General features: G+C 39.3%; 1 protein-coding gene across 1 annotated transcript; it reads right to left on the bottom strand.

Annotated features, from left to right (window-relative positions):
- Nucleotides 1-3,075: 3,075 nt before the first annotated feature.
- Nucleotides 3,076-3,806, bottom strand: PRND (prion like protein doppel). The gene has a single exon (XM_069069080.1). It carries the CDS (start codon nucleotides 3,613-3,615, stop codon nucleotides 3,076-3,078), a length of 540 nt encoding a protein of 179 aa, XP_068925181.1. The 5' UTR covers nucleotides 3,616-3,806.
- Between the last annotated feature and the right edge of the window lie 15,625 nt (nucleotides 3,807-19,431).

Below are 19,431 nucleotides of genomic sequence, written 5' to 3'. Positions count from 1 at the left end.
AAACAGTAGTTTTCACTTCTAGGGTACTTTATAGTTTACAAATACCTTATTCACAATTATTCTGCAAGATAGTACAAATATTCATGCCCCCATTTCACAGATGGAGTCTGAGACTAAGGGAGGTAACTCAGGTAGCAAGGATATGAATCCAGTCTTCTACTCCAAACATAGTCTTCTTTCCACTACAGGATTTGAGAAAACCAATGACCAAAAGCTGGGCTATGGGTATAATAACTCTGACTTCTGTATTTAATTGAAAATGAGAGCTCAGTGAGCTTCTTCCCAAGATGTACTAAAGTGGCAAGGCAAGATTATAGGGTGGAAAGTGTTTGGTTTTGAGTCTGAGGACTTGGATTCATATCCTGGCATTTAAATCCCCATGTGGTTAGTTACTTATTGAGCCTGGGTCTCAGTTTTCTCATCTGTAAAATAAGGTGGTCAGGGGTGTTTAAGGTTTTTTTCCAGCTTTAAAATTATTATAGTATGGTACTTTGAATCAGAGAGATTGACTCCCATTCCCATTCCCATACTCTTTCAAGGAAATTGCATCAAGTCAATGGGTCAGAGAAACAGGAGTGAGGAAGGTGACTTTCCCAGCTGATAAGAGGAAGAGGAATAGGAAGAAGAAGATGAGGAAGAAGGAGAAGGAGAAGAGACTCTCATACACACAACCAGACCACAACTTTCCACATACCTTAATAAGGCAAAAGCAGTGGAACTTCCCTTCCCTTCCCCCCTAAAATATCATTCTTTCAACTGTACTTGACACATTTTAGTGTCACCTCCCCTCCTTTCTCCCTTCAGGGCTATTGCTGATAAGAATAATTTTCATTCTATAGGCCTTAAGGTTTACCAAGTGATCTTGCTACCCACACAGGGGCAAAATTCATCTACATTTCACCAGTTAACGATCAGTCTTTTCCAACGAACTTCTCTGAAGTTCTAGGCTACGCCTCTCACGACAGACACACAGTCTGCCACCTTGCCTGTACTGGAAGATTTTCCAGCTTCAGGGGATCTGCTGGAGTTTGTATTCCACTGAAAGAGTCTTCGAGAACCTGGGGTCATCTCCACATCAGGAGGAAGGAGGCATCAGAGGAGGACTTTGATGGAGAGTTTGTAAACAATCAACACAACAAGATGACAAGAAGGCCAAGAAAGCTGAAACTAGTCACTTCCAACAATGAATCCATGAAGAATGACCCAGGAACTCTATGGGAAAGAGTCTTCAGATCTTTATTGGAATCTAATCTCCATAGAACATGAAATACATAGAACACGTGGAGGAACAACTGCAAACAACTGGCCAAAAGTTGAGGAAATAACTTTCTTCTGCCATTAAACACATGATGTCCAAGTTAAATCTGTTGCCCTTCTAAGTTCTGGTTTCCTAAGCTACTGTTTTTTGTTTTTTTTTTTTCTTTCTTTTTTTTTTTTTTTAAAGCAATTGGGGTTAAGTAACTTGCTCAAGGTTACACGGCCAGGTGTTTCTGGGTGGGTGCTAAGTGTCTGAGCCCGGGATCCGATCTCCAGGTCTTCTCAACACTGGAGCCGGTGCTCTTACTTGCTGTGCTACCTGGCCGCCCCAACTACTGTTTTTTGAATGAGAGAAGGCAGCAAGTTCAGGAAATATACTGTACAGGGTACTTGACGCTGTTTACTGTTGCAACCACTTAGAGATATTTTTTTAAGTCATTATTTCTTCTCCAAAGCCCAGTTCTCCCCAACAGTGAGCACTGGACTGGTACATACAGAACTAGAAATTCCAGCCACAGAACATGAATGCTCATTTCTTTGTCAGAAACATAGCCTTAAATCAGAGCATCAAAATGAGCCAAGAGAACTTAGCTGCTGTCTGATAGTGGCTGCTGATCCACAGAAGCTCTTTTGCCATCACACTCAACGGTCAGTTGCACCCTTGAATTAGAGAGAAGCTATGAACTGACTATACCATCTATTTCTGGTGACGAGCTATGTTATTAGGCTGTTAATAGTGAGCATAATTACTTCTGTCAGGGTGCCAGGCATACAGGAGACTGGAGATTGTCTTTTTTTTGTGGCTAACTGTCCTAATATCCCTTTAGTCAAATATTGCCCCAGATGCTATAGAAATAAGAGAAAGAGTGAGGGGCATGGAAGAGTGAGCCACCACCACCACCATTAAGGCCTGTTTGTCCATGGTAAGAACACTGCAAACAGTGGGCAATTCAATACCAGAAAAGTAACTGTATTCTCTTTATAACACACTTACTCTAATCGATACTTTGGATTCTCTCAATATGTGGTTCATGGACCACTGGGAGTCTGTGGGCTAGTCTCTTGTGGTACTGACATTTTTATACTATGGCACTCTTTGTAATCTTGTTCCAGAGTAAATGAATATAGTACTTATTAGCGTCTCTTTAAAAGCACTGCGGTTTCTTCCCAATCATTCTCACAAACATCCTTTTCGAGTGGCAAGTGGGATTGGTCCAGGGTGGATGGAGCAAAGTCTTTCTAAAAGGGATCACAAATCATCATTGTGGAGTTAGGTGTACATTTGATATTACAATAGACCTATGGTTTCATTAGGATCTCCTACTGAGGCAGACTGCTGCCCCTTGAGACCATGTTGGCAGCCTTCAATAGTTTCTGTAGCCAAAAGGAGTTATCATCTTGTGGGCAGCCTTTTGCAATGAGACTCTTTAGATTGAGCCAGCCTGGTCCTTGGATATGGACACAACCTATCAGTGAGTCAATGCTTGAATTCTTTCCATCTTGGTAGACCTGACAGATTTGTGACTCTTCTGGCCTAGCCTTTGAAGACCCAGAATCACTTCCACAGTAGGAAGGCATGCTGAAGGACATTATAGTGAGAAGGATGGAATATGTTAAGCACAGAATGAATATTGTCAGATCATAAAGTATGTAGCCTATGGCATGCCAACGCTCACTACTATTTGGTAAGTTTTTTTTGTTCAGTTTTTTTCAAGGGAGGGATGAGCTTCTAAGAGCAGAAAGGGGGCCCAGGATAACTTGGTCTTTGCCTGTGGCTGGCTTGCTTACCCATCTCTTCTCATCAGGCTGTGAGCTTGCTTATTTCACTATAAAGCAAGCAAGAATCACCAGGTAGACCATAACAGATTGGTCCAATGAGAGCTTACGGCCAGCTCCTGTCTCTGTCCCAAATTCACAGTGCTTAAGGGCACATAATTCCTTTATTAATTGCCCCAGCACCCTCGAGTGAATATCACTGGTGTTTTTTTCTTCTAGGGGCTCCAGTTTGTTGGCTGTGTGGGTGGCATTCACACAGTTGCTGACGAAGACATCCTTCGTTACATTGGACTCAGTGCACCCAACATAATAGATTTCATCAGGGAACAGTTGGTAGTGGGCCTCATAGTAGCTATTGCCCTCCTCCCCAAAGTCAATGGAAAGCTTTCTTCCTTGCCTGATGAAAGTTCCCTGTAGTATCTCTGATGGCTGGGCTGTGGTTGGGTTGGCCCGATTAGTTTGCAGGCTTTTTCTGTTTGACTTGTTCCTGGGTCTTGTACCTTTGGCCTTGACCAAGGAGAGATCACTAAAGAGCAGGGCAAAGAAAATAGCTGTCCACCAAGTGCCCAAATGTCTCCTCATTGTATAAAAACCTGAAAGCACAAAAAAGTGATAGTTAATTTTCCATAATCTTGTAAATTATGAGCCATTCCCTCCTAGCAGTGAAATTTCAGAACATAGTGCAAGGCCCAAGATGAAGGTACTTAATAAATATTTGTTGTTACTGACATGGTTGGACCTACACATTAGGAAAATTACTTAAATGGCTGAATTGGAAGATGGACTGAAGTGGGGAGAGACTTGAGGCAGATAGCCCCACCAGTTGGTTATTGCAATAGTGCAGGTAAGAGGTGATAAGGGCCTGCACCAGAGTGTGACAGTGTCAGAGGAGAGAAGAGGGCTTATTGGAGGGATGTTGCAAAGGTGAAATAAGCAGGCTTGGTAACAACTTGGATATGAGGGGTGAGAACGGGGAGGAATCCAAGGTGACTCCTAGGTTGTGAATCAGAGGGACTAGAAAGGTGATTTTGCCCTCTGTAGTAATATCAATAATTCCCAGGTTATAAGGACCTGCTGGAGCATATCCTTTACTAGCTTAGTCTTCAAGAGCACAGGGTCACCTCCACATCATCATATGTTGAAAGAAGACTTTAGGGGAGGCAATACATACCCCAGGCATGTTATTACATAGAAGAGCCTATTTTTATTTCTTGAATAAATAGGGACTAAATAAATATCAATATAAATTATCCCACTGGAATCCCTTTGCAGCCTAAATCCTTTGGCAGAAGTGTGCAGCTGATTCTCAAGATAAGAATAAAATAAGTGCACATGAACATTAAGAAGAAAATACCAGTTGGACAATTTTAAAGAATACTCAGAATCACAGAATCTCAGAGTTGGAAGGGACCGTAGAGGTCATTGAATATATGAGCAGGAAACTTGTCTACAATACTATTGGGTAATATAGTAGAAAGAGGACTGACTCTGCAGTCAGAGAATGTGGAGTTTAAATCCTGCCTCTGACTTGTACCTTGACATGTATGACCTTGGAGAAATCACTTAACCTCCCTAGGCCTCAGTTTCTTCATCTGTAAAATGAGAATTTTGAACTAGATGACCTCCCAGCTTTAGCTGTATGATATTATGATCCCCAGCAAGAGGTCATCCAGACTCTGTGTAAAGATTAGTGGGGGAACTATCTCTCACTATGGTCCCTTCCACTTTCAGGTAGTCCTAATTATTAGAAAATAGAATTTAAGCTCCCAAGGACTTTTTCATTTTCTGTCTTGTGTTTCTAACATCTAGCCTTATACCTAGTACATATTTAGTAATTATTTAATTTAATGGAGCTGAAATACGTTTATGCAACTTCTACCTATTCTAGTTCTGTTCTCTGAGGACGGGAAGAGTAAATCTTATCCTTCTGACACGTAATAACCTTTAAATACTTGCATACAACTATTATGTTATTACAAAACTCCTGCTTTGTAAGTCATCTCTTTGCCATTATACCATCTCCATTTCTTTCAACTGATTCCTTATGGCATGGACCACATACCTTCTACCATCTTGTTCATGTTTCTCTTGCTGAGTCCCAGCTTGTCAATGTCCTTCTTAAAATGGACACCACTGACAGGTGTGGGCAAAGGGAAGGTAAGCCCTTCCTGGGAATAGCTACAGAGCATCAGAATTCTGCTGGTGTCCCATGAATGTGCCATTTTCCCCAATACCTCCAGCCTTAAGGGTAGCCACCTCCATCTTTAGCCAACTATAGCCACCGTTAAAGAATATATTGTTGCTATTGTTGTTTAGTCATTTCAGTCATGTCTAACTCTTTATGTCAGCATTCTTGGAAGGGGTTTTCTTGGCACAGATAATAGAGTGGTTTACCATTTCCTTCTCCAGTTCATTTTCAGATGAGAAAACTGAGGTAAACAGGGTTAAGTGACTTGCCCAGGGTCATACAGTTAATAAGTATCTGAGGCCAGATTTGAACACATGAACACGTCATCCTGATTCCAAGCCTAGTGCTCTATCCACTGAGCCCCCTAGCTACCCTTCATTTAAGAATATACAAAATTTTCATGCCACTTATTAGAAACCAGGACCACAGTCCATTCAACATAAGGTTATAGCAGGGCCATATTTCTTATAAAGGCTGAGGCCCTGGAGAGTGGAATTCCACTACTGTGTTTGGTGATTCTTCTCTTTGTGGTATTGCCCGTGGTTTTCTTCCTGGTCCAGTATTTTGAATTCTGATAAAAGGGAAACATAGTTGATATCCAGTATACCACATCACAGAACTCCAAAGTTGGGCTTGACTCATCCATGCGTGTTGTGTTGGACTAGAAATATCCAAAAGTTGGTCTAATACCAGTAGGTGTACTGTTATTGATTGACTTCAGATAGTCAGTAGACATTTGAGAAAGTATTTTCTCTCTAAGTTCTTCTCTGTGTTTATTAATCAAGGGAGAAGCTGGTGTTTATTAACAGTGTTCAGCCTCCCCCCCCCAGGTTTTGCCTTGGTTCATTATGTTAATTTCCATTCCAATCCATCTGACTCATGAGAATACTTAGTATAATGTCAGTTCTACTGAAGTGCCTAACAAGGGGCCTCAGACCTCTAATCAAGGTGAAAATTGACTGGATGTCTATAGACCCAGACATGAAAATTACTTTCATTTACCTCAGAAAAGACGAAATAGGTGGCCACACCCCACATAATGATTTTGCACCCACTCAGTAGAATAAAATTAATAATAATGAGATAATTGACCCATTATACAACCATTTGCATAAAAAACCTCCAAGAGACTTTAAAAATAAGCCTTTTTCAAGAGCAAGGAATTGGGAAAAAAGAAAAACAGCCAAGAGACCACTGTTTTTCCCCCAATATTTGAAAACACAAAAACGGATGCAATTCCCAGAGGATGATTGCCCTTTTTCAGAAGAGAACAAAAGATTCTCACCAACCTCGTTATCAGTTATAGGTAGTAGGAATTGAAACTGAAGCACTCCACGGTTTTCTCCAAGGGTAGAGAATCCATTTGAAACAAACATTCAGTTTCTGGAACATCTGGGATAGATTCATAGAACCTCCGAGCTGGAAAGAACCTCAATACCCCTCTAGTTCACCCCATCCCTGCACAGGAAGCCTTTTTCTGAGATCCCTGATGGGAGATCATCCAATGTCTATTTAAAGATCTCCAGAGAACGGGAACTTCAAAGGCAGTCCATAGTATTTTGGGGCAACTTTATTTGTTAGGAAAATGTTTCTATATATAGAACCAAAATAAGTAACATTCTACCTTGTTGCTTGTCCTTCCCTTTGGGGCCAAGCAGAACAAATTGATCAATTTTTCCGTACCATAGCCCTGGAAATGATTGATGGCTAGCCTGTCTCTCCAGAACCTTCTTTTCTAGGTTAAACATCCTGAGTGCCTTCAAAAGATCTTTGAATAATGTAGTAGTTTTATGCCACCTCGAATTTCTCCTCATACTGTTTTACATGTACTTCAATTTGTTAATATCCTTACTAAAATATTGCCAGAACTACATATAATCCTCTGGCTGTGTTTTGACCAGAAAAGAAAATAGTGCAATTATTACCTTCATTCTGGATACCATGCCTCTATGGTAACACAGGCTAAGATTGCCTTAGCCCTTTGGGATACCATGTAGTCATGTTCCCAGTCTCTAGGTTTGTTGCCACTTACCTTTTATTCGTTGTTGGAGGAGGTTGCCTTGGGAGTCAGAAGAAGTAAAATTCTCCCCACAGAACTGGTTCATTATCAGTTGTAACTCAACAACTATATAGCAGGCGAAGGATGTGGTACTGATACTCATCTCCAAATATGGTATGATGTTACTCACTTCCTGGTAGTACCAACCTGGGAGTCTCTAGGTGCCTCTCTATTTGTCCAGATGGACATTCTCATTACTCCCTCTTGGAGGACTATTAGATTTGGAAGAACCTTTAGAATGTGTCTAGAGAAAAATGTATTTCATATTTCAATCTCCTTCATGGAAGTAAGAATAAAAATAGTTAAAAGAAAATATTTTCCCTATTAATTCCTCAAGTAGGTTATTGTTTTAAAATTGTTGATGACCAGATTGTGTTAGGACTTAGGTTCACCTATGAAGGGATATTGGATATTAACGAGGCATTCTATGTGGTCAACAATTCTTTAACCACTTTGGGAGGGTCAGGAGAGCATACCGTTCTTGGAAATTTCCCAGTGATCTGGTTTGGGGCACAGCAGGCATCTTGATATGGTGTGGCAGACAAAGCACTAACATTGGAATCAGAAGATTTTGAATCCCAGACCCTGGGCAAGTCACTTAACCCTGTTTGCCTTGGTTTCTTAATCTGTAAAACAAACTAGAGAAGGAAAGGACAAACCACTCCAGTATCTTTGTCAAGAAAATCCCAAAGATGTCATGAAGGGTCAGCCCCAACTGAACAATAAACCTATGTGATGTGTAATAAATCACTTCTCATCTCTTGGCCTCCCTTCCTTTATCTATAAAACTATTTAAAAAAAAAAAAACAGCATTTACAAAGCATTTTCAGGATTTGCAAAATGCTTTACAAATGTGATCTCCTTTAATTCTCACAACAGTTGTGTTAGATGCCACTGTTATTTCCATTTTTCAGATGAGGCAGATAGAGGATCAATGCTTTGCTCAGGCATTGCATCACACAGGTGGTGAGACCCAATCCTAACTGCTGAGATAGTGTCTAAGGTCAGATTTGACCTAAGGTCTTCCTGGCTCCAGGGCCAACCCTCTCTAGCCATTGCACCACCTAGCTGTCTCTTTGAAGATTTCTAAGATAGCTCCCAACTTTAAATCTGATCCTTCTATGATCTTGCCAGAGTGAAAACCCTATAATTATCCCTCCATTCCAGGTCAGTCACCCATACTCCACTTTCTTCTCTCTTGTGAGCTCCATGACTTGATTTACCTGTCTGTGTGGCTGTCTGGTCCAGCTCTTTGACCTGGCTCCCCTCCTCTTAAGCCAACTATGGGATATGAATCAATTTTCCACCTTTTCTTGTCCTGCTTTATGTGAAACAATCACACAATTCTTTTTCAAGGTTTTCTAAGTGTTCTGACTGCTATGTAACTATTAAGAAACAGGAGCTTAAAATACCTCACCTTACCTCCCACCCCCTGAAAAGAAAAAAGAAATCTTAAACACCTAATAATTATTGTCATCTCTTCTGATTGATGATGATTATCATAGGCTTGTTAAGACTTCTCTCCCCAATGATACTTCCAGACCTTATAAAGTAGTAATCATCAAAACTATTTAGTATGGGTTAAAAAAAATTAGAAGAATAGATCCATGGAAACAATGAGATAAGACAGAATTAGAAACAATTGAACTCAATTCAGTGTTAAGTAAATTCAAGAATATAAATTATATTAGGAAAAACTTACCATTTGATAAGTAAACTAGAAAAACTGGGAAAACTAGAAAGCAGTTTGGCAGAAATTAGGTTTATATCAGCATCCTACAATATATACTACAATAAGCTCAAAATGGATATGTGATCTTAATTTTTTATTAAACTTTTTAAAAATTAAAAACCACTCATTTTTTCCCATTCATATCCCCCTCACTAAAAAAGAAAAGAAAAGAAAGGAAAGGAAAACAAAACACTTAACAAAAATTCATAGTAAAGCAAAAAAAATAGCCATATTCGTTATGTCTAAAAATGTTTTTCTCATACTGCACATTTAGTATATTACCTCTCTCAGCAGGGGCGGGGTATTCTTCATCACTGGTCCTCTGAATCCATAGTTGGTCACTGTGTTGATCAGAATTTTCAAGTCTTTTGAAGTTATTAATTTCTATGATTTTGTTGCTATTGAAAACATGACCTGAATATTAAAGTCACATCATTTAAAAATTAGAAGCAAACTGGATAAGGTACCTTTTACAACTACAGCTGGGGTAGAAGGGAAGGGGAAAAGATTTTAAACAAACATGAGATAGAGATAAATTACATGAAACTGGAAAACATGAGAAAAAATTAGTGTTACAAGGATCAAAAGGGAAACAATGAACTGGCAAAAATTCTTTTCACCAAGCATCTCTGATATATACATATATATTTATATTTATACACACACACACACACATATATATATATATTATGTGTGTATATCTCTGTGTGTGTATATATAGAAAATTAACACATATAAGACCAAGAGCCATTCCCCCATGCCCAAGTGGTCAAAGGTGATAAACAGTTCTCAGAAGAGTTATAGTTTATTAAAAAAAAATCATATGAAAGATTGTCCCAAATCACAAATAATAAGAGAAATACAAATCAAAGCAACTCTGAGGTTTTACCTTGTGAGTCTTAACAAGAAGTCTTACCCAGAAAACTGTCAAAGACAAAAGAAGATGAGAATAGTCAATGTTGGAGGGGTTGTAGGAACATAAGTACACTAATGAACTATGAATAGAGACCACAATCCAACCCTTCTGGGAAGTAATTCAGAATTATGTGAAGAAAGTGACCAAAACGCTTTGACACATGGCTAGATATATACCTTGAAGTGGACAAAGAAAGAATAATATCACAGGAATCAAAATATTCATAGTACTACTTTTTATAGTAGCAAAGAATTGTAGACAAAGTTGATTATCTTTGATTGGGGAATGGCTAAACCAGTTGTGGGACATGAATGTAGTGGAATATTACTGTGCTTTAAGATATGATGAATGTGGAGAATCCAGAGAAGTTTGGGAACACTTATATGCACTGATTTGGAACAAAGTAATCAGAATGAGAAAAACAATATATACAATGACTACAACAAAGTAAATGGAAAGAACAGCCACAACACCTTCTACCCCAAAGAAACTAACCCTGAATGCTGCATAACTATAATGACAAAGTTTGGCTCCAGAGAAGAGATGATAAGATGCATTTTCCTCCTTCTTTGCATAAGTGAGACTATGAATGTGTACATACTGTTACTCCCAGTTGATGTATTGTTGAATTACTTTTTTAATTTTATTTTTTGGTTACAAAGGATGACTCCTTGAGAAAGGAAGAAAAAACACATTTGGAAATGAAGGTGACAAAAGATAGGAATAAAATAAAATTTAAAACCCACTTATTTCCCAACAATGTAATGAGTTGCTCATTGGAAATAGTATAAAAGATGTAAAGAGGGATTGCTTCCTCCCTGTTATGTATAGGGTGTTTGGATTAGGTGACTTCTCCGTGACATAGTCCTGAAGTAATTTACATGGCCTTACTCTGTAGGAATATGGAATAGAGATAGATAAGGAGAGAGACACACAGAGAGATAGAGACAGAAGGACAGAGACAGAGATAAGGAGAGAAAGAAAGAGAGACAGAGATAGGGGTGGGGGAGAGGGTAGTATTACTTTGAATTTCTAAGAGTGAGTTGAGGATTATTGACATGAATGAAGGGCATACCACCTAAACACTGGGAGAAAGAAGAGGGAAATGTGGGCTTGTTTTGTTGGTGTGTAGTGAGAGGCAGAAACCCATTTAAGTAATCTCACAGCCAAGTAAGGAGACTCTTTGTGTAGAGAATGGGTCTATGGGAACTCGGTATAAGTGTAGAGAATGGGTCTATGGGAACAGGGTATAAGATAATCAGTTTCAAATAGGCTGGAGGCATTTGATATCTGACATTTGAAGAGCTGCTGGATGATCAACCGAGGTTTCATTATAATTCCTCCATAGTCCAGCTGCTCTAGATCTGGCACTAACCCCTGAAGGAGATCTGAACAGGAGGTAGCAGTAAAGCAGATCAGAGGGCACTGATAGGTATAAGGACCCATAAGCCTCACTGGGAGAGGAAGACAGTGACAGCAATGAAAAGAGCCCATGTCCCCTGTCAGAAATGGGGAATGGCCCAGGCACACATGACAATGCACTGCTCAGAGGGGAGCTACCTTCAGTGCAGTAATGAGGAACATAGCACTGACATGGAGCACAATACTAGAGAAGAGATGCTGATGAAGGGACAGTGCAGAGCAGGGCATCAGCATGGAGGAGGAAATCCGGAGTTCTTCTCCTTTGTGGCCTCACACGGAATAGTACTATAAATTGAGGATTCTACAACTCTCTGAAGGGTGATGGGCCTTTTGATAATGAAACTATATTTTAAAAGCTGGCTTTTAGACATGCATTTGGTTTTGCTCAGATAACAAATCCCTTCTATGTCTTGTGTTTTATAAATAAAACTATTCTAAGATCCAATGCCTTGTGAGACAGAGTACTTGTTAAGGGAGCCAGTAGCCAGACCTGAAGGATTGTCATATACTGATATTCCCAGGTTCCACCTGACTGGAGGGCAGATAAGTGAGAGATATCCAAAGTCTCCCTAGCCCCTTCATGACAAGTGGGAGAATTTAACCCAAAGTTTACAAAGACATTATCAAGTGTATATGATCAACAGTGGAGGTGAACCAGTCCTATCATAAAAATAGGAAGTAGCAGATAGTTGTACTTACTGATATCCATCAGGTCCTGAATCAATCAATCAATTACAATTTATTAAGCTCCTCTTATCTTCCAGGCACTGTGTGGTTTGTCCTTCATTCTCAAAGAGGACCATGACATCAGGGAGATGATAACATGACTTGCAATTGACTTTCATTTGAGTGAGGGAGGGTTGTGCAGTCACCAGCCTCACTTTCTCCTCCAGAGCTGTCTGGGTCCAGTGGCCAGATATTCATCAGGACAACTGGAGATGGCCCAGGATGCAGTGGGAGACTTGGCCCTTTTAAGCTAAGGTCTTTTCAGGCTCTCTCTTTGAGTGAGACAACACCCATTCAGTGACTAGGCCTGTCTGAAGCATTGAGGATACAAAAAGAGGCCCTCAAGGATCCTGCTCTCAAAGAGCTTACAATCTAATAGTGCAGACAACAAGCAAACATATATCTACAAAGCACGCTATGATACAAGATAAATAGGAAATAACCAATGGAGAGAAAGCATTGTAATTAAGAGGGATTGGGAAAAATTTGCAGTAAAAAATGGGATTTTAGTTGGAACTTAGAGGAAGCCAGGGAGGTCAGTAGGTGGTAGAGGGAAAGTGTTCCAGCAGTAGTTGGCAAAAATGTCTTGTTTGTGGAACAGCAAAGAAGTCCGGTGTCCTTGAACTGAAGAATGCAAGGCAGGGAGTGATGTGTAAGAAGACCAGAAATTTAAGACAAGGTCAGGTTATGACAGACTTTGAATGCCAGTCAGACCATTTTGTATTTGAATTATTCAAAGAAGCAGAGGAATTCCCTTCAGCAATTTGTCATGGACCAGAAATACACAAGATAGGGGCAACCAGGTGGCGCAGTTGAGTAAGAGCCAGGGCCCGGAGACCAGGTATCAGTTCTGGCCTCCGATAATTAACACCCACACAATATAACTGGCCATATAACCTTGAGCAAGTTACTTAACCCCAATTGCTTTAAAAAAAAAAAAAAAAAGAAATACACAAGATGAGGTGTGGGAAAATACACAGCAAGGAATTAACCAGGTTAATGAGATTACATATGTATCAGAATATCTACAAATGAAAAGGGTTGGTCTTCACTAAATTGTGAATGAAGTTAAACCTAATGTTTCTTCACTCATTTATCCCCTTTCACTGACTCATTTCTTGCTTCCTCTTGGGAGTTAGCCAGTTCAGACTGTCTACATTTCCCTATTCTTGGGGCAAGTGCTTTTGACTTTTTTTTAATTTCTGAATTTCTCACTGATTATTTTCCCTAGGGAATTAGAAAGACCAGAGAGTATGACAACTGATATTAAATGGTGCCTGGTTGTGTCCTCTAAGGCTCAAGTAAGATTTGTTTACATCTCAAAAGAAACTGTGAGCAACCTTGCAAGAAAAAAAAAGTTATTTCTGCATACCTTTGGAGCATAGTCCTATCTTGGAAATCACTGTTTCCTGAACCCTGGATCTAAGCAGTATTGGCTATGCATGCGTGAGTATGAATTTACCTAATTTACTAATTCCAGCCAGTCCCAGACCATACATCACAATCTATCTGGTCAATCACCAGGAAACCTAGTACTGCCTGGGCATCTTGCCACTTGCTCTGATGCCACACATGTACTCCATCCCTCCCCTGTTTCCCCTATTTTGCTGGGAACAATAATCAATATCAATACCTTAATAGTAGATTCCTTGGAAAATTCTGGAGAGGACCATTAATGAGATGGTTGCCAAACAACTAGAAAGAGAGTGATGATTCCAAAGAATGTTCATGGCTTCATTATGAATAGATCATTCAAACTAACCTTATTTCCTTTTTTTTTTTTTTGCTGAGGGGCCTGATATATACATGTATATGTATATGCATATGTGTGTACATGTATGTGTACATGTATATGTATATGTGTATATATATTGCTTATCTAGTTTTTAGCAAAGTTTCATAAAGCTTCTCATATTATTCTCATAGAAAAGACAGAAAGAAATATACTAGATAATAATACAGTCAGATAGATTCATAACTGGTTGGATGACAGGACTCAAATAGTTTTTAATGGCTCATTGTCAACAGGGCAAAAACAAGTCTCTAGTGGAGTGCCCAAGGATCTGTGCTTGGCCTTATAAGGCCATAGCTTAACAGCATTGTCAATGACTTGGATAAAAGCATATAAGGTATACTTATCAACTTTTCAGATAACATAAAGCTAGGAGAGATAGCTAACATACTGGATGACAGTCAGGATCAGAAAGGATCTTGACAGTCTGGAGCATTGGAATGAACCTAATAGGATGAAATCCAACAGGGATAAATGTAAAGTGTTGCAATGGAGTAAAAAAAATCAGTTTCATTGCCCTGCCTTCCCCTCTCCAAAAAGCAAAAAAAAAAAAACCAATTTCATAGGTATAATATGAGGAAATCATAGTTAAATAGCCATTTGTCTAAAAAAGGTCTGGTGGTCTGGGTAGACTGCAAGCTCAACTGAGTCAGCAATGTGATGTGAAAACCAAAAAAAGTGAGTGTGATCTTGGGTTGCATTATGAAGATTAAAGCTTCCAGCACAGGGAAGTAGGTGATTCCATTGTACTCTGCCTTCATTAGAACTCAAGTATTTTGTTCAGTTTTGGGCACCACTGTAAGGTCATTGATGAAACAGAGGAGGTCAACCAGCATGATGAAGGACTTTAATCCTATGACATATGAGAATCAGTTGAAAGAACTGGACATAGCCTGGAGAAGAGAAGACTGGGGTTGAGGGAAGGGGATAAGGGGACACGATAACTGTCTTTAAATATTTGAAAGAGAGCTGTCACATGCACAAGGGATTAGGGGACTGGGCCAGGGCTAATGGATGGAATTTGCAAAGAAGCAAATTTGGACTTGATTTTAGGAAACACTTTGGGACAATTAGCTGTAATGATCTTCCTTGAGAGGTGTGTGTGTGTGTGGGGGGGCTCTTTTTCATTGGAAGTCTTTGAGCAAGGTTGAAGGATCAATTGTTGGGTATATTATAGCAGGCATTCCTTTCCTATATGGGTTGGATTAGGTGACTGCCAAGGTCCCTTCCAATCCTTGAATTCTGTGATTCTGTGGAAAGCACAGAACAATTGATTGACTGATGGCTTCACTTCTAAACCCTGCACCACCACCCCATATGTGTTGTCTCCTTCTGTCTCATTTTTGTATTTGTAGCCCCCGTGCCTAGCAGAGCTAGGTTCCCATAGCACCAACTTAAATGCTTTCCATTAATTCATTCTCTTTTTCTTTCATAGGATCATGGGTCTCAAGCTGGAAGGGATCCCATTGACTATCTAGTCCAGCTCAATCATTTAACAGAAGAGGAAAGTGAGGTCCAGGAAAGTTAAGTGACCTGACCAAAGTTTGTCCATGAGCCTCATGTTCTACTAACTAGACCCTTTGGCTAAACCATGACTTTCCCCAGTTCTCATTTCCTGAGGCAGTGCCAATAGAATCTATCTCAGATGTTACTCTCAGACCTATGTATTCGGTTAGTCAAGTGGCAGCTGTTGCAGGTCTCTGACTTCCACTTCCTCTAGCTTCCATTTTGGATCCTAAAATGGCCAGCCTAAATAGTGGACTCATCTAGCTACGACCACAGTTACCTGACCCCCTAAACAATCCCTTTCTCTGGTACTTTGGTATTTCTCCTCTGCTCACTCCCTGCCCCAAATTCTCTTTTTAAGCTTTAGACTCTTTGCCTCACTGGTACATGCTTCATTATATCTTCCCTTGGTAGATATAGCTTCTGGAAATTTAATCCCTTGCTTTCCTCCTGACTTTTTCCTCATTTCTTCCGGCTGCTGCCTGAAAGATCTACCTTCCTCTGCAAAGCAGCATGCTGGAGTCAGGAGCAGTCTGTGTTCAAATCTTGGCTATGATGCTTTACAGTAGCCTTGTGATGCCAGGCAAGTAACTTTATCTCTTCAGACTTTAGCTTCCTCATTAGGACTGAGTATGACCAATAGAAAGAAGCCTAGACAGAGAACACAGGAACATAGAGTAAGAACCAGGAAGGAATTTAGGGGTCATCTAATCGAATCCCTTCTTTTTACAGTTGAGGAAACTGAGGATGAGAAGGGGTTTAAGAAATGACTCGCTCAAGGTCACCTTGCTACTAAGCTTCAGAGGCAGGATTTGAACTAAGATTTCCTGATTCTAAGTCCAATACTGTATCCACTTTGCCGATCTCTACCCCTTCATTTTAGAGGAACTGAGGACCAGAAAAGTCAAGTAAGATGTCTAAGGTCACCTAACTAGTGGCAAAAGTAGGATGTGAAACTCAAGTCTTTACAAAAAATCAGCTTTCTTCTCACAGAGTCCTTCTAATGAACCTTAGATTTAAAAATTCATTTGCAAAACTGGGATATGAGGCAAACTCAACTGCATCTCCATGTCTGGCCAGCTGATGGCATCCAAAGATCATGGAAATACATAGAATACTCTGACTCAAACTGACTATCATGGACTTGAGTAGCAATTCCATTCAATTCAATTCAACAAACAGTGCAAGACACTGGGAATTCAAAAACAAAAATAAAATCTTCTCTGCCTTCAAAGAGCAAACAGCCCCATTGCTGCCTGTTCTTGGAAGGGCTCCTCAATCAATTTTTGGTGAGACCCTACTGCATCCTACCACATACACTATTCTCTTTCTCTCTTTTTTCTCTATGTTCCTTTCCCCCCATTTTTCTCTTCCCAGAAAGTCAGGGTAGCATAGTGTAAAGTGTATTGGACTTAGAAGTCAGAATATTTGAATCTCACTTCAGACACTTAATAATTTTGCACGTATGAGTAAGTCCTCTAACTTCCCTATCTAGAAAATGGTGTTAAAAACTTCACACAATTAACTTTAGTGGGGTATTGTGAAGAAAGTCCTCTATGAACCTTGAAGCATAGTATTAAATGTGAATAGCTATTGCTTTTCCACTCCCTGTTTGATAGAATTGACTGAACACAAAGGTAACTTTCAGGTCTGAGATTTAATGAATCTTGTTGCCCTTTTCTCCATGATCTCTGGGTTGTTTTGTGTCCTAGTAGCCTGTACAGCCAAGGTTCTGTCTAGGCAATAGTATATAATATCTCCTTTGCTGGAAACAGCAACTTTCTGAGCCAACGTCTTGTTCAGAGAGCCTTTGTATAATTGGTGGTCAGTGTTTCTTGCTCAGAGACCTCAGAGATAAGTGTTCATCACTTTTCTTCACCTGCTCATCAAAAGTCTAGCTAACTCTCCTATGGCCAATAAATGGTTGTGGAGAATTGTCTTTCTAGGGCCCATTCACTTCCTGTGAACAGGCAAGTTGCCTAGTTTTTCAATAGCTTTGTTTGGGTTGATTTTTCACTGATCTAACTTTTGTGTCCCTTGAATTCCTAGTTTTCCCACCAGAACTCTGTTTCCATATTGGAGGTCTTGACAATACATTCGGGCCTCACATAATCATTTGTTTCAGTCTGAGCTCTTCCGAGTCAAAGTGATGGCTAACTGATAGACTTCTTTCAGATTTTCTCTCAGTTTCCAGATGTGTTGGTTGTGAGTACGTGCATCATCTCCATCCTCTGAAACTACAAAGCAAAAGTCAAGAGATCCAAGCATTATTCACCCAAACACAAGCAAGTATGATGCAAAGCCCCTGGCACCAGACCAGGTAGAGTTATACAAGTGTAGTAGAAATATCACAAATTGAGTACACTGAAATTTTTGTTCTGGTCTCAGAGTTCCTAACAAGTTCAACAGTAGATGTGGTTGAAACGCTTAGGCTATGGATCTCCCTATGGATAGTAAGGTCTAGTACTAGACCTCTCTTTTTTTTTAATTAAAAAAATTTTTATTTATTATTTTATTTTTCCCCAATCACATATAAAAACAAGTTTTTTAGATTTCCAGAAAAATTGAATTTTAAAATTAAAAAAATTTCCTTTTTAAAACTTTTTCCAAATTCTCTCCCTTTGCCCCTTCTCACTCCCCCACCCCCATTGAGAATGCAAGCAATTTGATATAGGTTATACACATGTAATCATGCAAAACATATCCATAATAGTCATGTTGTAAAAGAAAACATATACAAAATAACTTCAAGAAAAATAAGAAAAGTTAAAAAAAAATTGCTTCAATCTGCATTCAGAGACCATCAGTTCTTTCTCTGGAGATGGATAGCATTTTTCATCATTAATCCTTCAGAATTGTCTTGGATCATTGTAGTACTATATTTCTTAAAACCTGACAAAGTCAGAATTTCCTTGAGTAGCTTGCACTCAAATCTCTGCTTTTGCTAAATTAGGTCTTGGAAGGGAATGTATACACTGAGAATAGAATAATTTCTCCTACAACATTTTAGACTATTTATTTAGCATTCTGTTAGATTTGTACAAACCTGAGAGAGGGACATTAAACTTTCCTACTACTATTGTTTGTGTCTTCTTGTACTTCAATTAAATTTTCCTTTATGAATTTAAATACTAAAACATTTGGAGCACATGAGTTTAATATTGTATTAGTTTGCTGCCTATGGTACCTTTCAACATAATGTTATTTCATATTGTTCATTTCTTTTTATGTTTTAAATTTTTACTTATGCCTTGTCTTTCAGCATGATTGCAATACTGGCTTTTTTGGGGGAATGACCTGTTGCATAGCAAATTTTGTTCAAGTCCCTCTTTCTATTTTGTCTGAGGCTGAGGCAGGGGTAGGGAACCTGAGGTCTCAAGGCCACATGTGACCTTCTAGGACCTTGGCTGCAGCCTTTTGACCAAGTCCAAGTTTTACAAAGCAAATCCTTTCATTAAGGGGATTTGTTCCGTGAAGTTTGGATTCAGTCAAAGGGTCACACTTAAGGATCTAGAGGGCCACATGTGGCTTCAAGGCCGCAGGTTCCCCACCCCTAAATAACTTTGCTTGTGGAATTTTGTTGTTTTATCCATTCTGTCATTATTTTTCATTTTATTAAATTGTTTAACTTATATTATGAGAACTAGGTTTATGTTTTCCTCCATTAGTCTCATTTCCCCTCCTGAATTAAAGTTTTCCCCTCTCTTTTTCTATAAAGACAAATTTCGTCTTGTTATTTCCACTCAAACTCAAGGCAAACTTATTTCCATAGGGTCTCTTCCCTTCACTATCAAGACTTTCACTGTTGGTCATTCCTTTCCCTGATTTTGAAGTTTTGAGTAATCTACTGATTCTCTTTTCTTTCTTCCTTTTGTCTAGTTTTCTAATTCTTCCCCTCTTTTTTCACTCTCAATTAAGTAGTCAAGTAAAATCCCTCTGTCTCTCAGGGCCTTCAGTTTGTTTTGTTTGTTGGTTTTTTCATTTGCTGTACCTTTTTCTAAAAATACTTCTTTTCCTTTTTTATTTATTAATTATCTTCCCTTTCTATTCAAGACTT

The sequence above is a fragment of the Petaurus breviceps genome, unplaced genomic scaffold (genome assembly GCF_028583685.1).
Source record: "Petaurus breviceps papuanus isolate PSGF00001 unplaced genomic scaffold, PetGlider_PUasm1.0 90775, whole genome shotgun sequence".
Taxonomy (NCBI): domain Eukaryota; kingdom Metazoa; phylum Chordata; class Mammalia; order Diprotodontia; family Petauridae; genus Petaurus; species Petaurus breviceps.
Note: the sequence above shows the minus strand (reverse complement) of the source record. Positions and strands in the feature narration are given on the sequence as shown.

What these genes read in the sequence shown, in the direction of transcription:
- PRND (XM_069069080.1), bottom strand. Translation starts at nt 3,615, where the DNA reads ATGAGGAGACATTTGGGCACTTGGTGGACAGCTATTTTCTTTGCCCTG.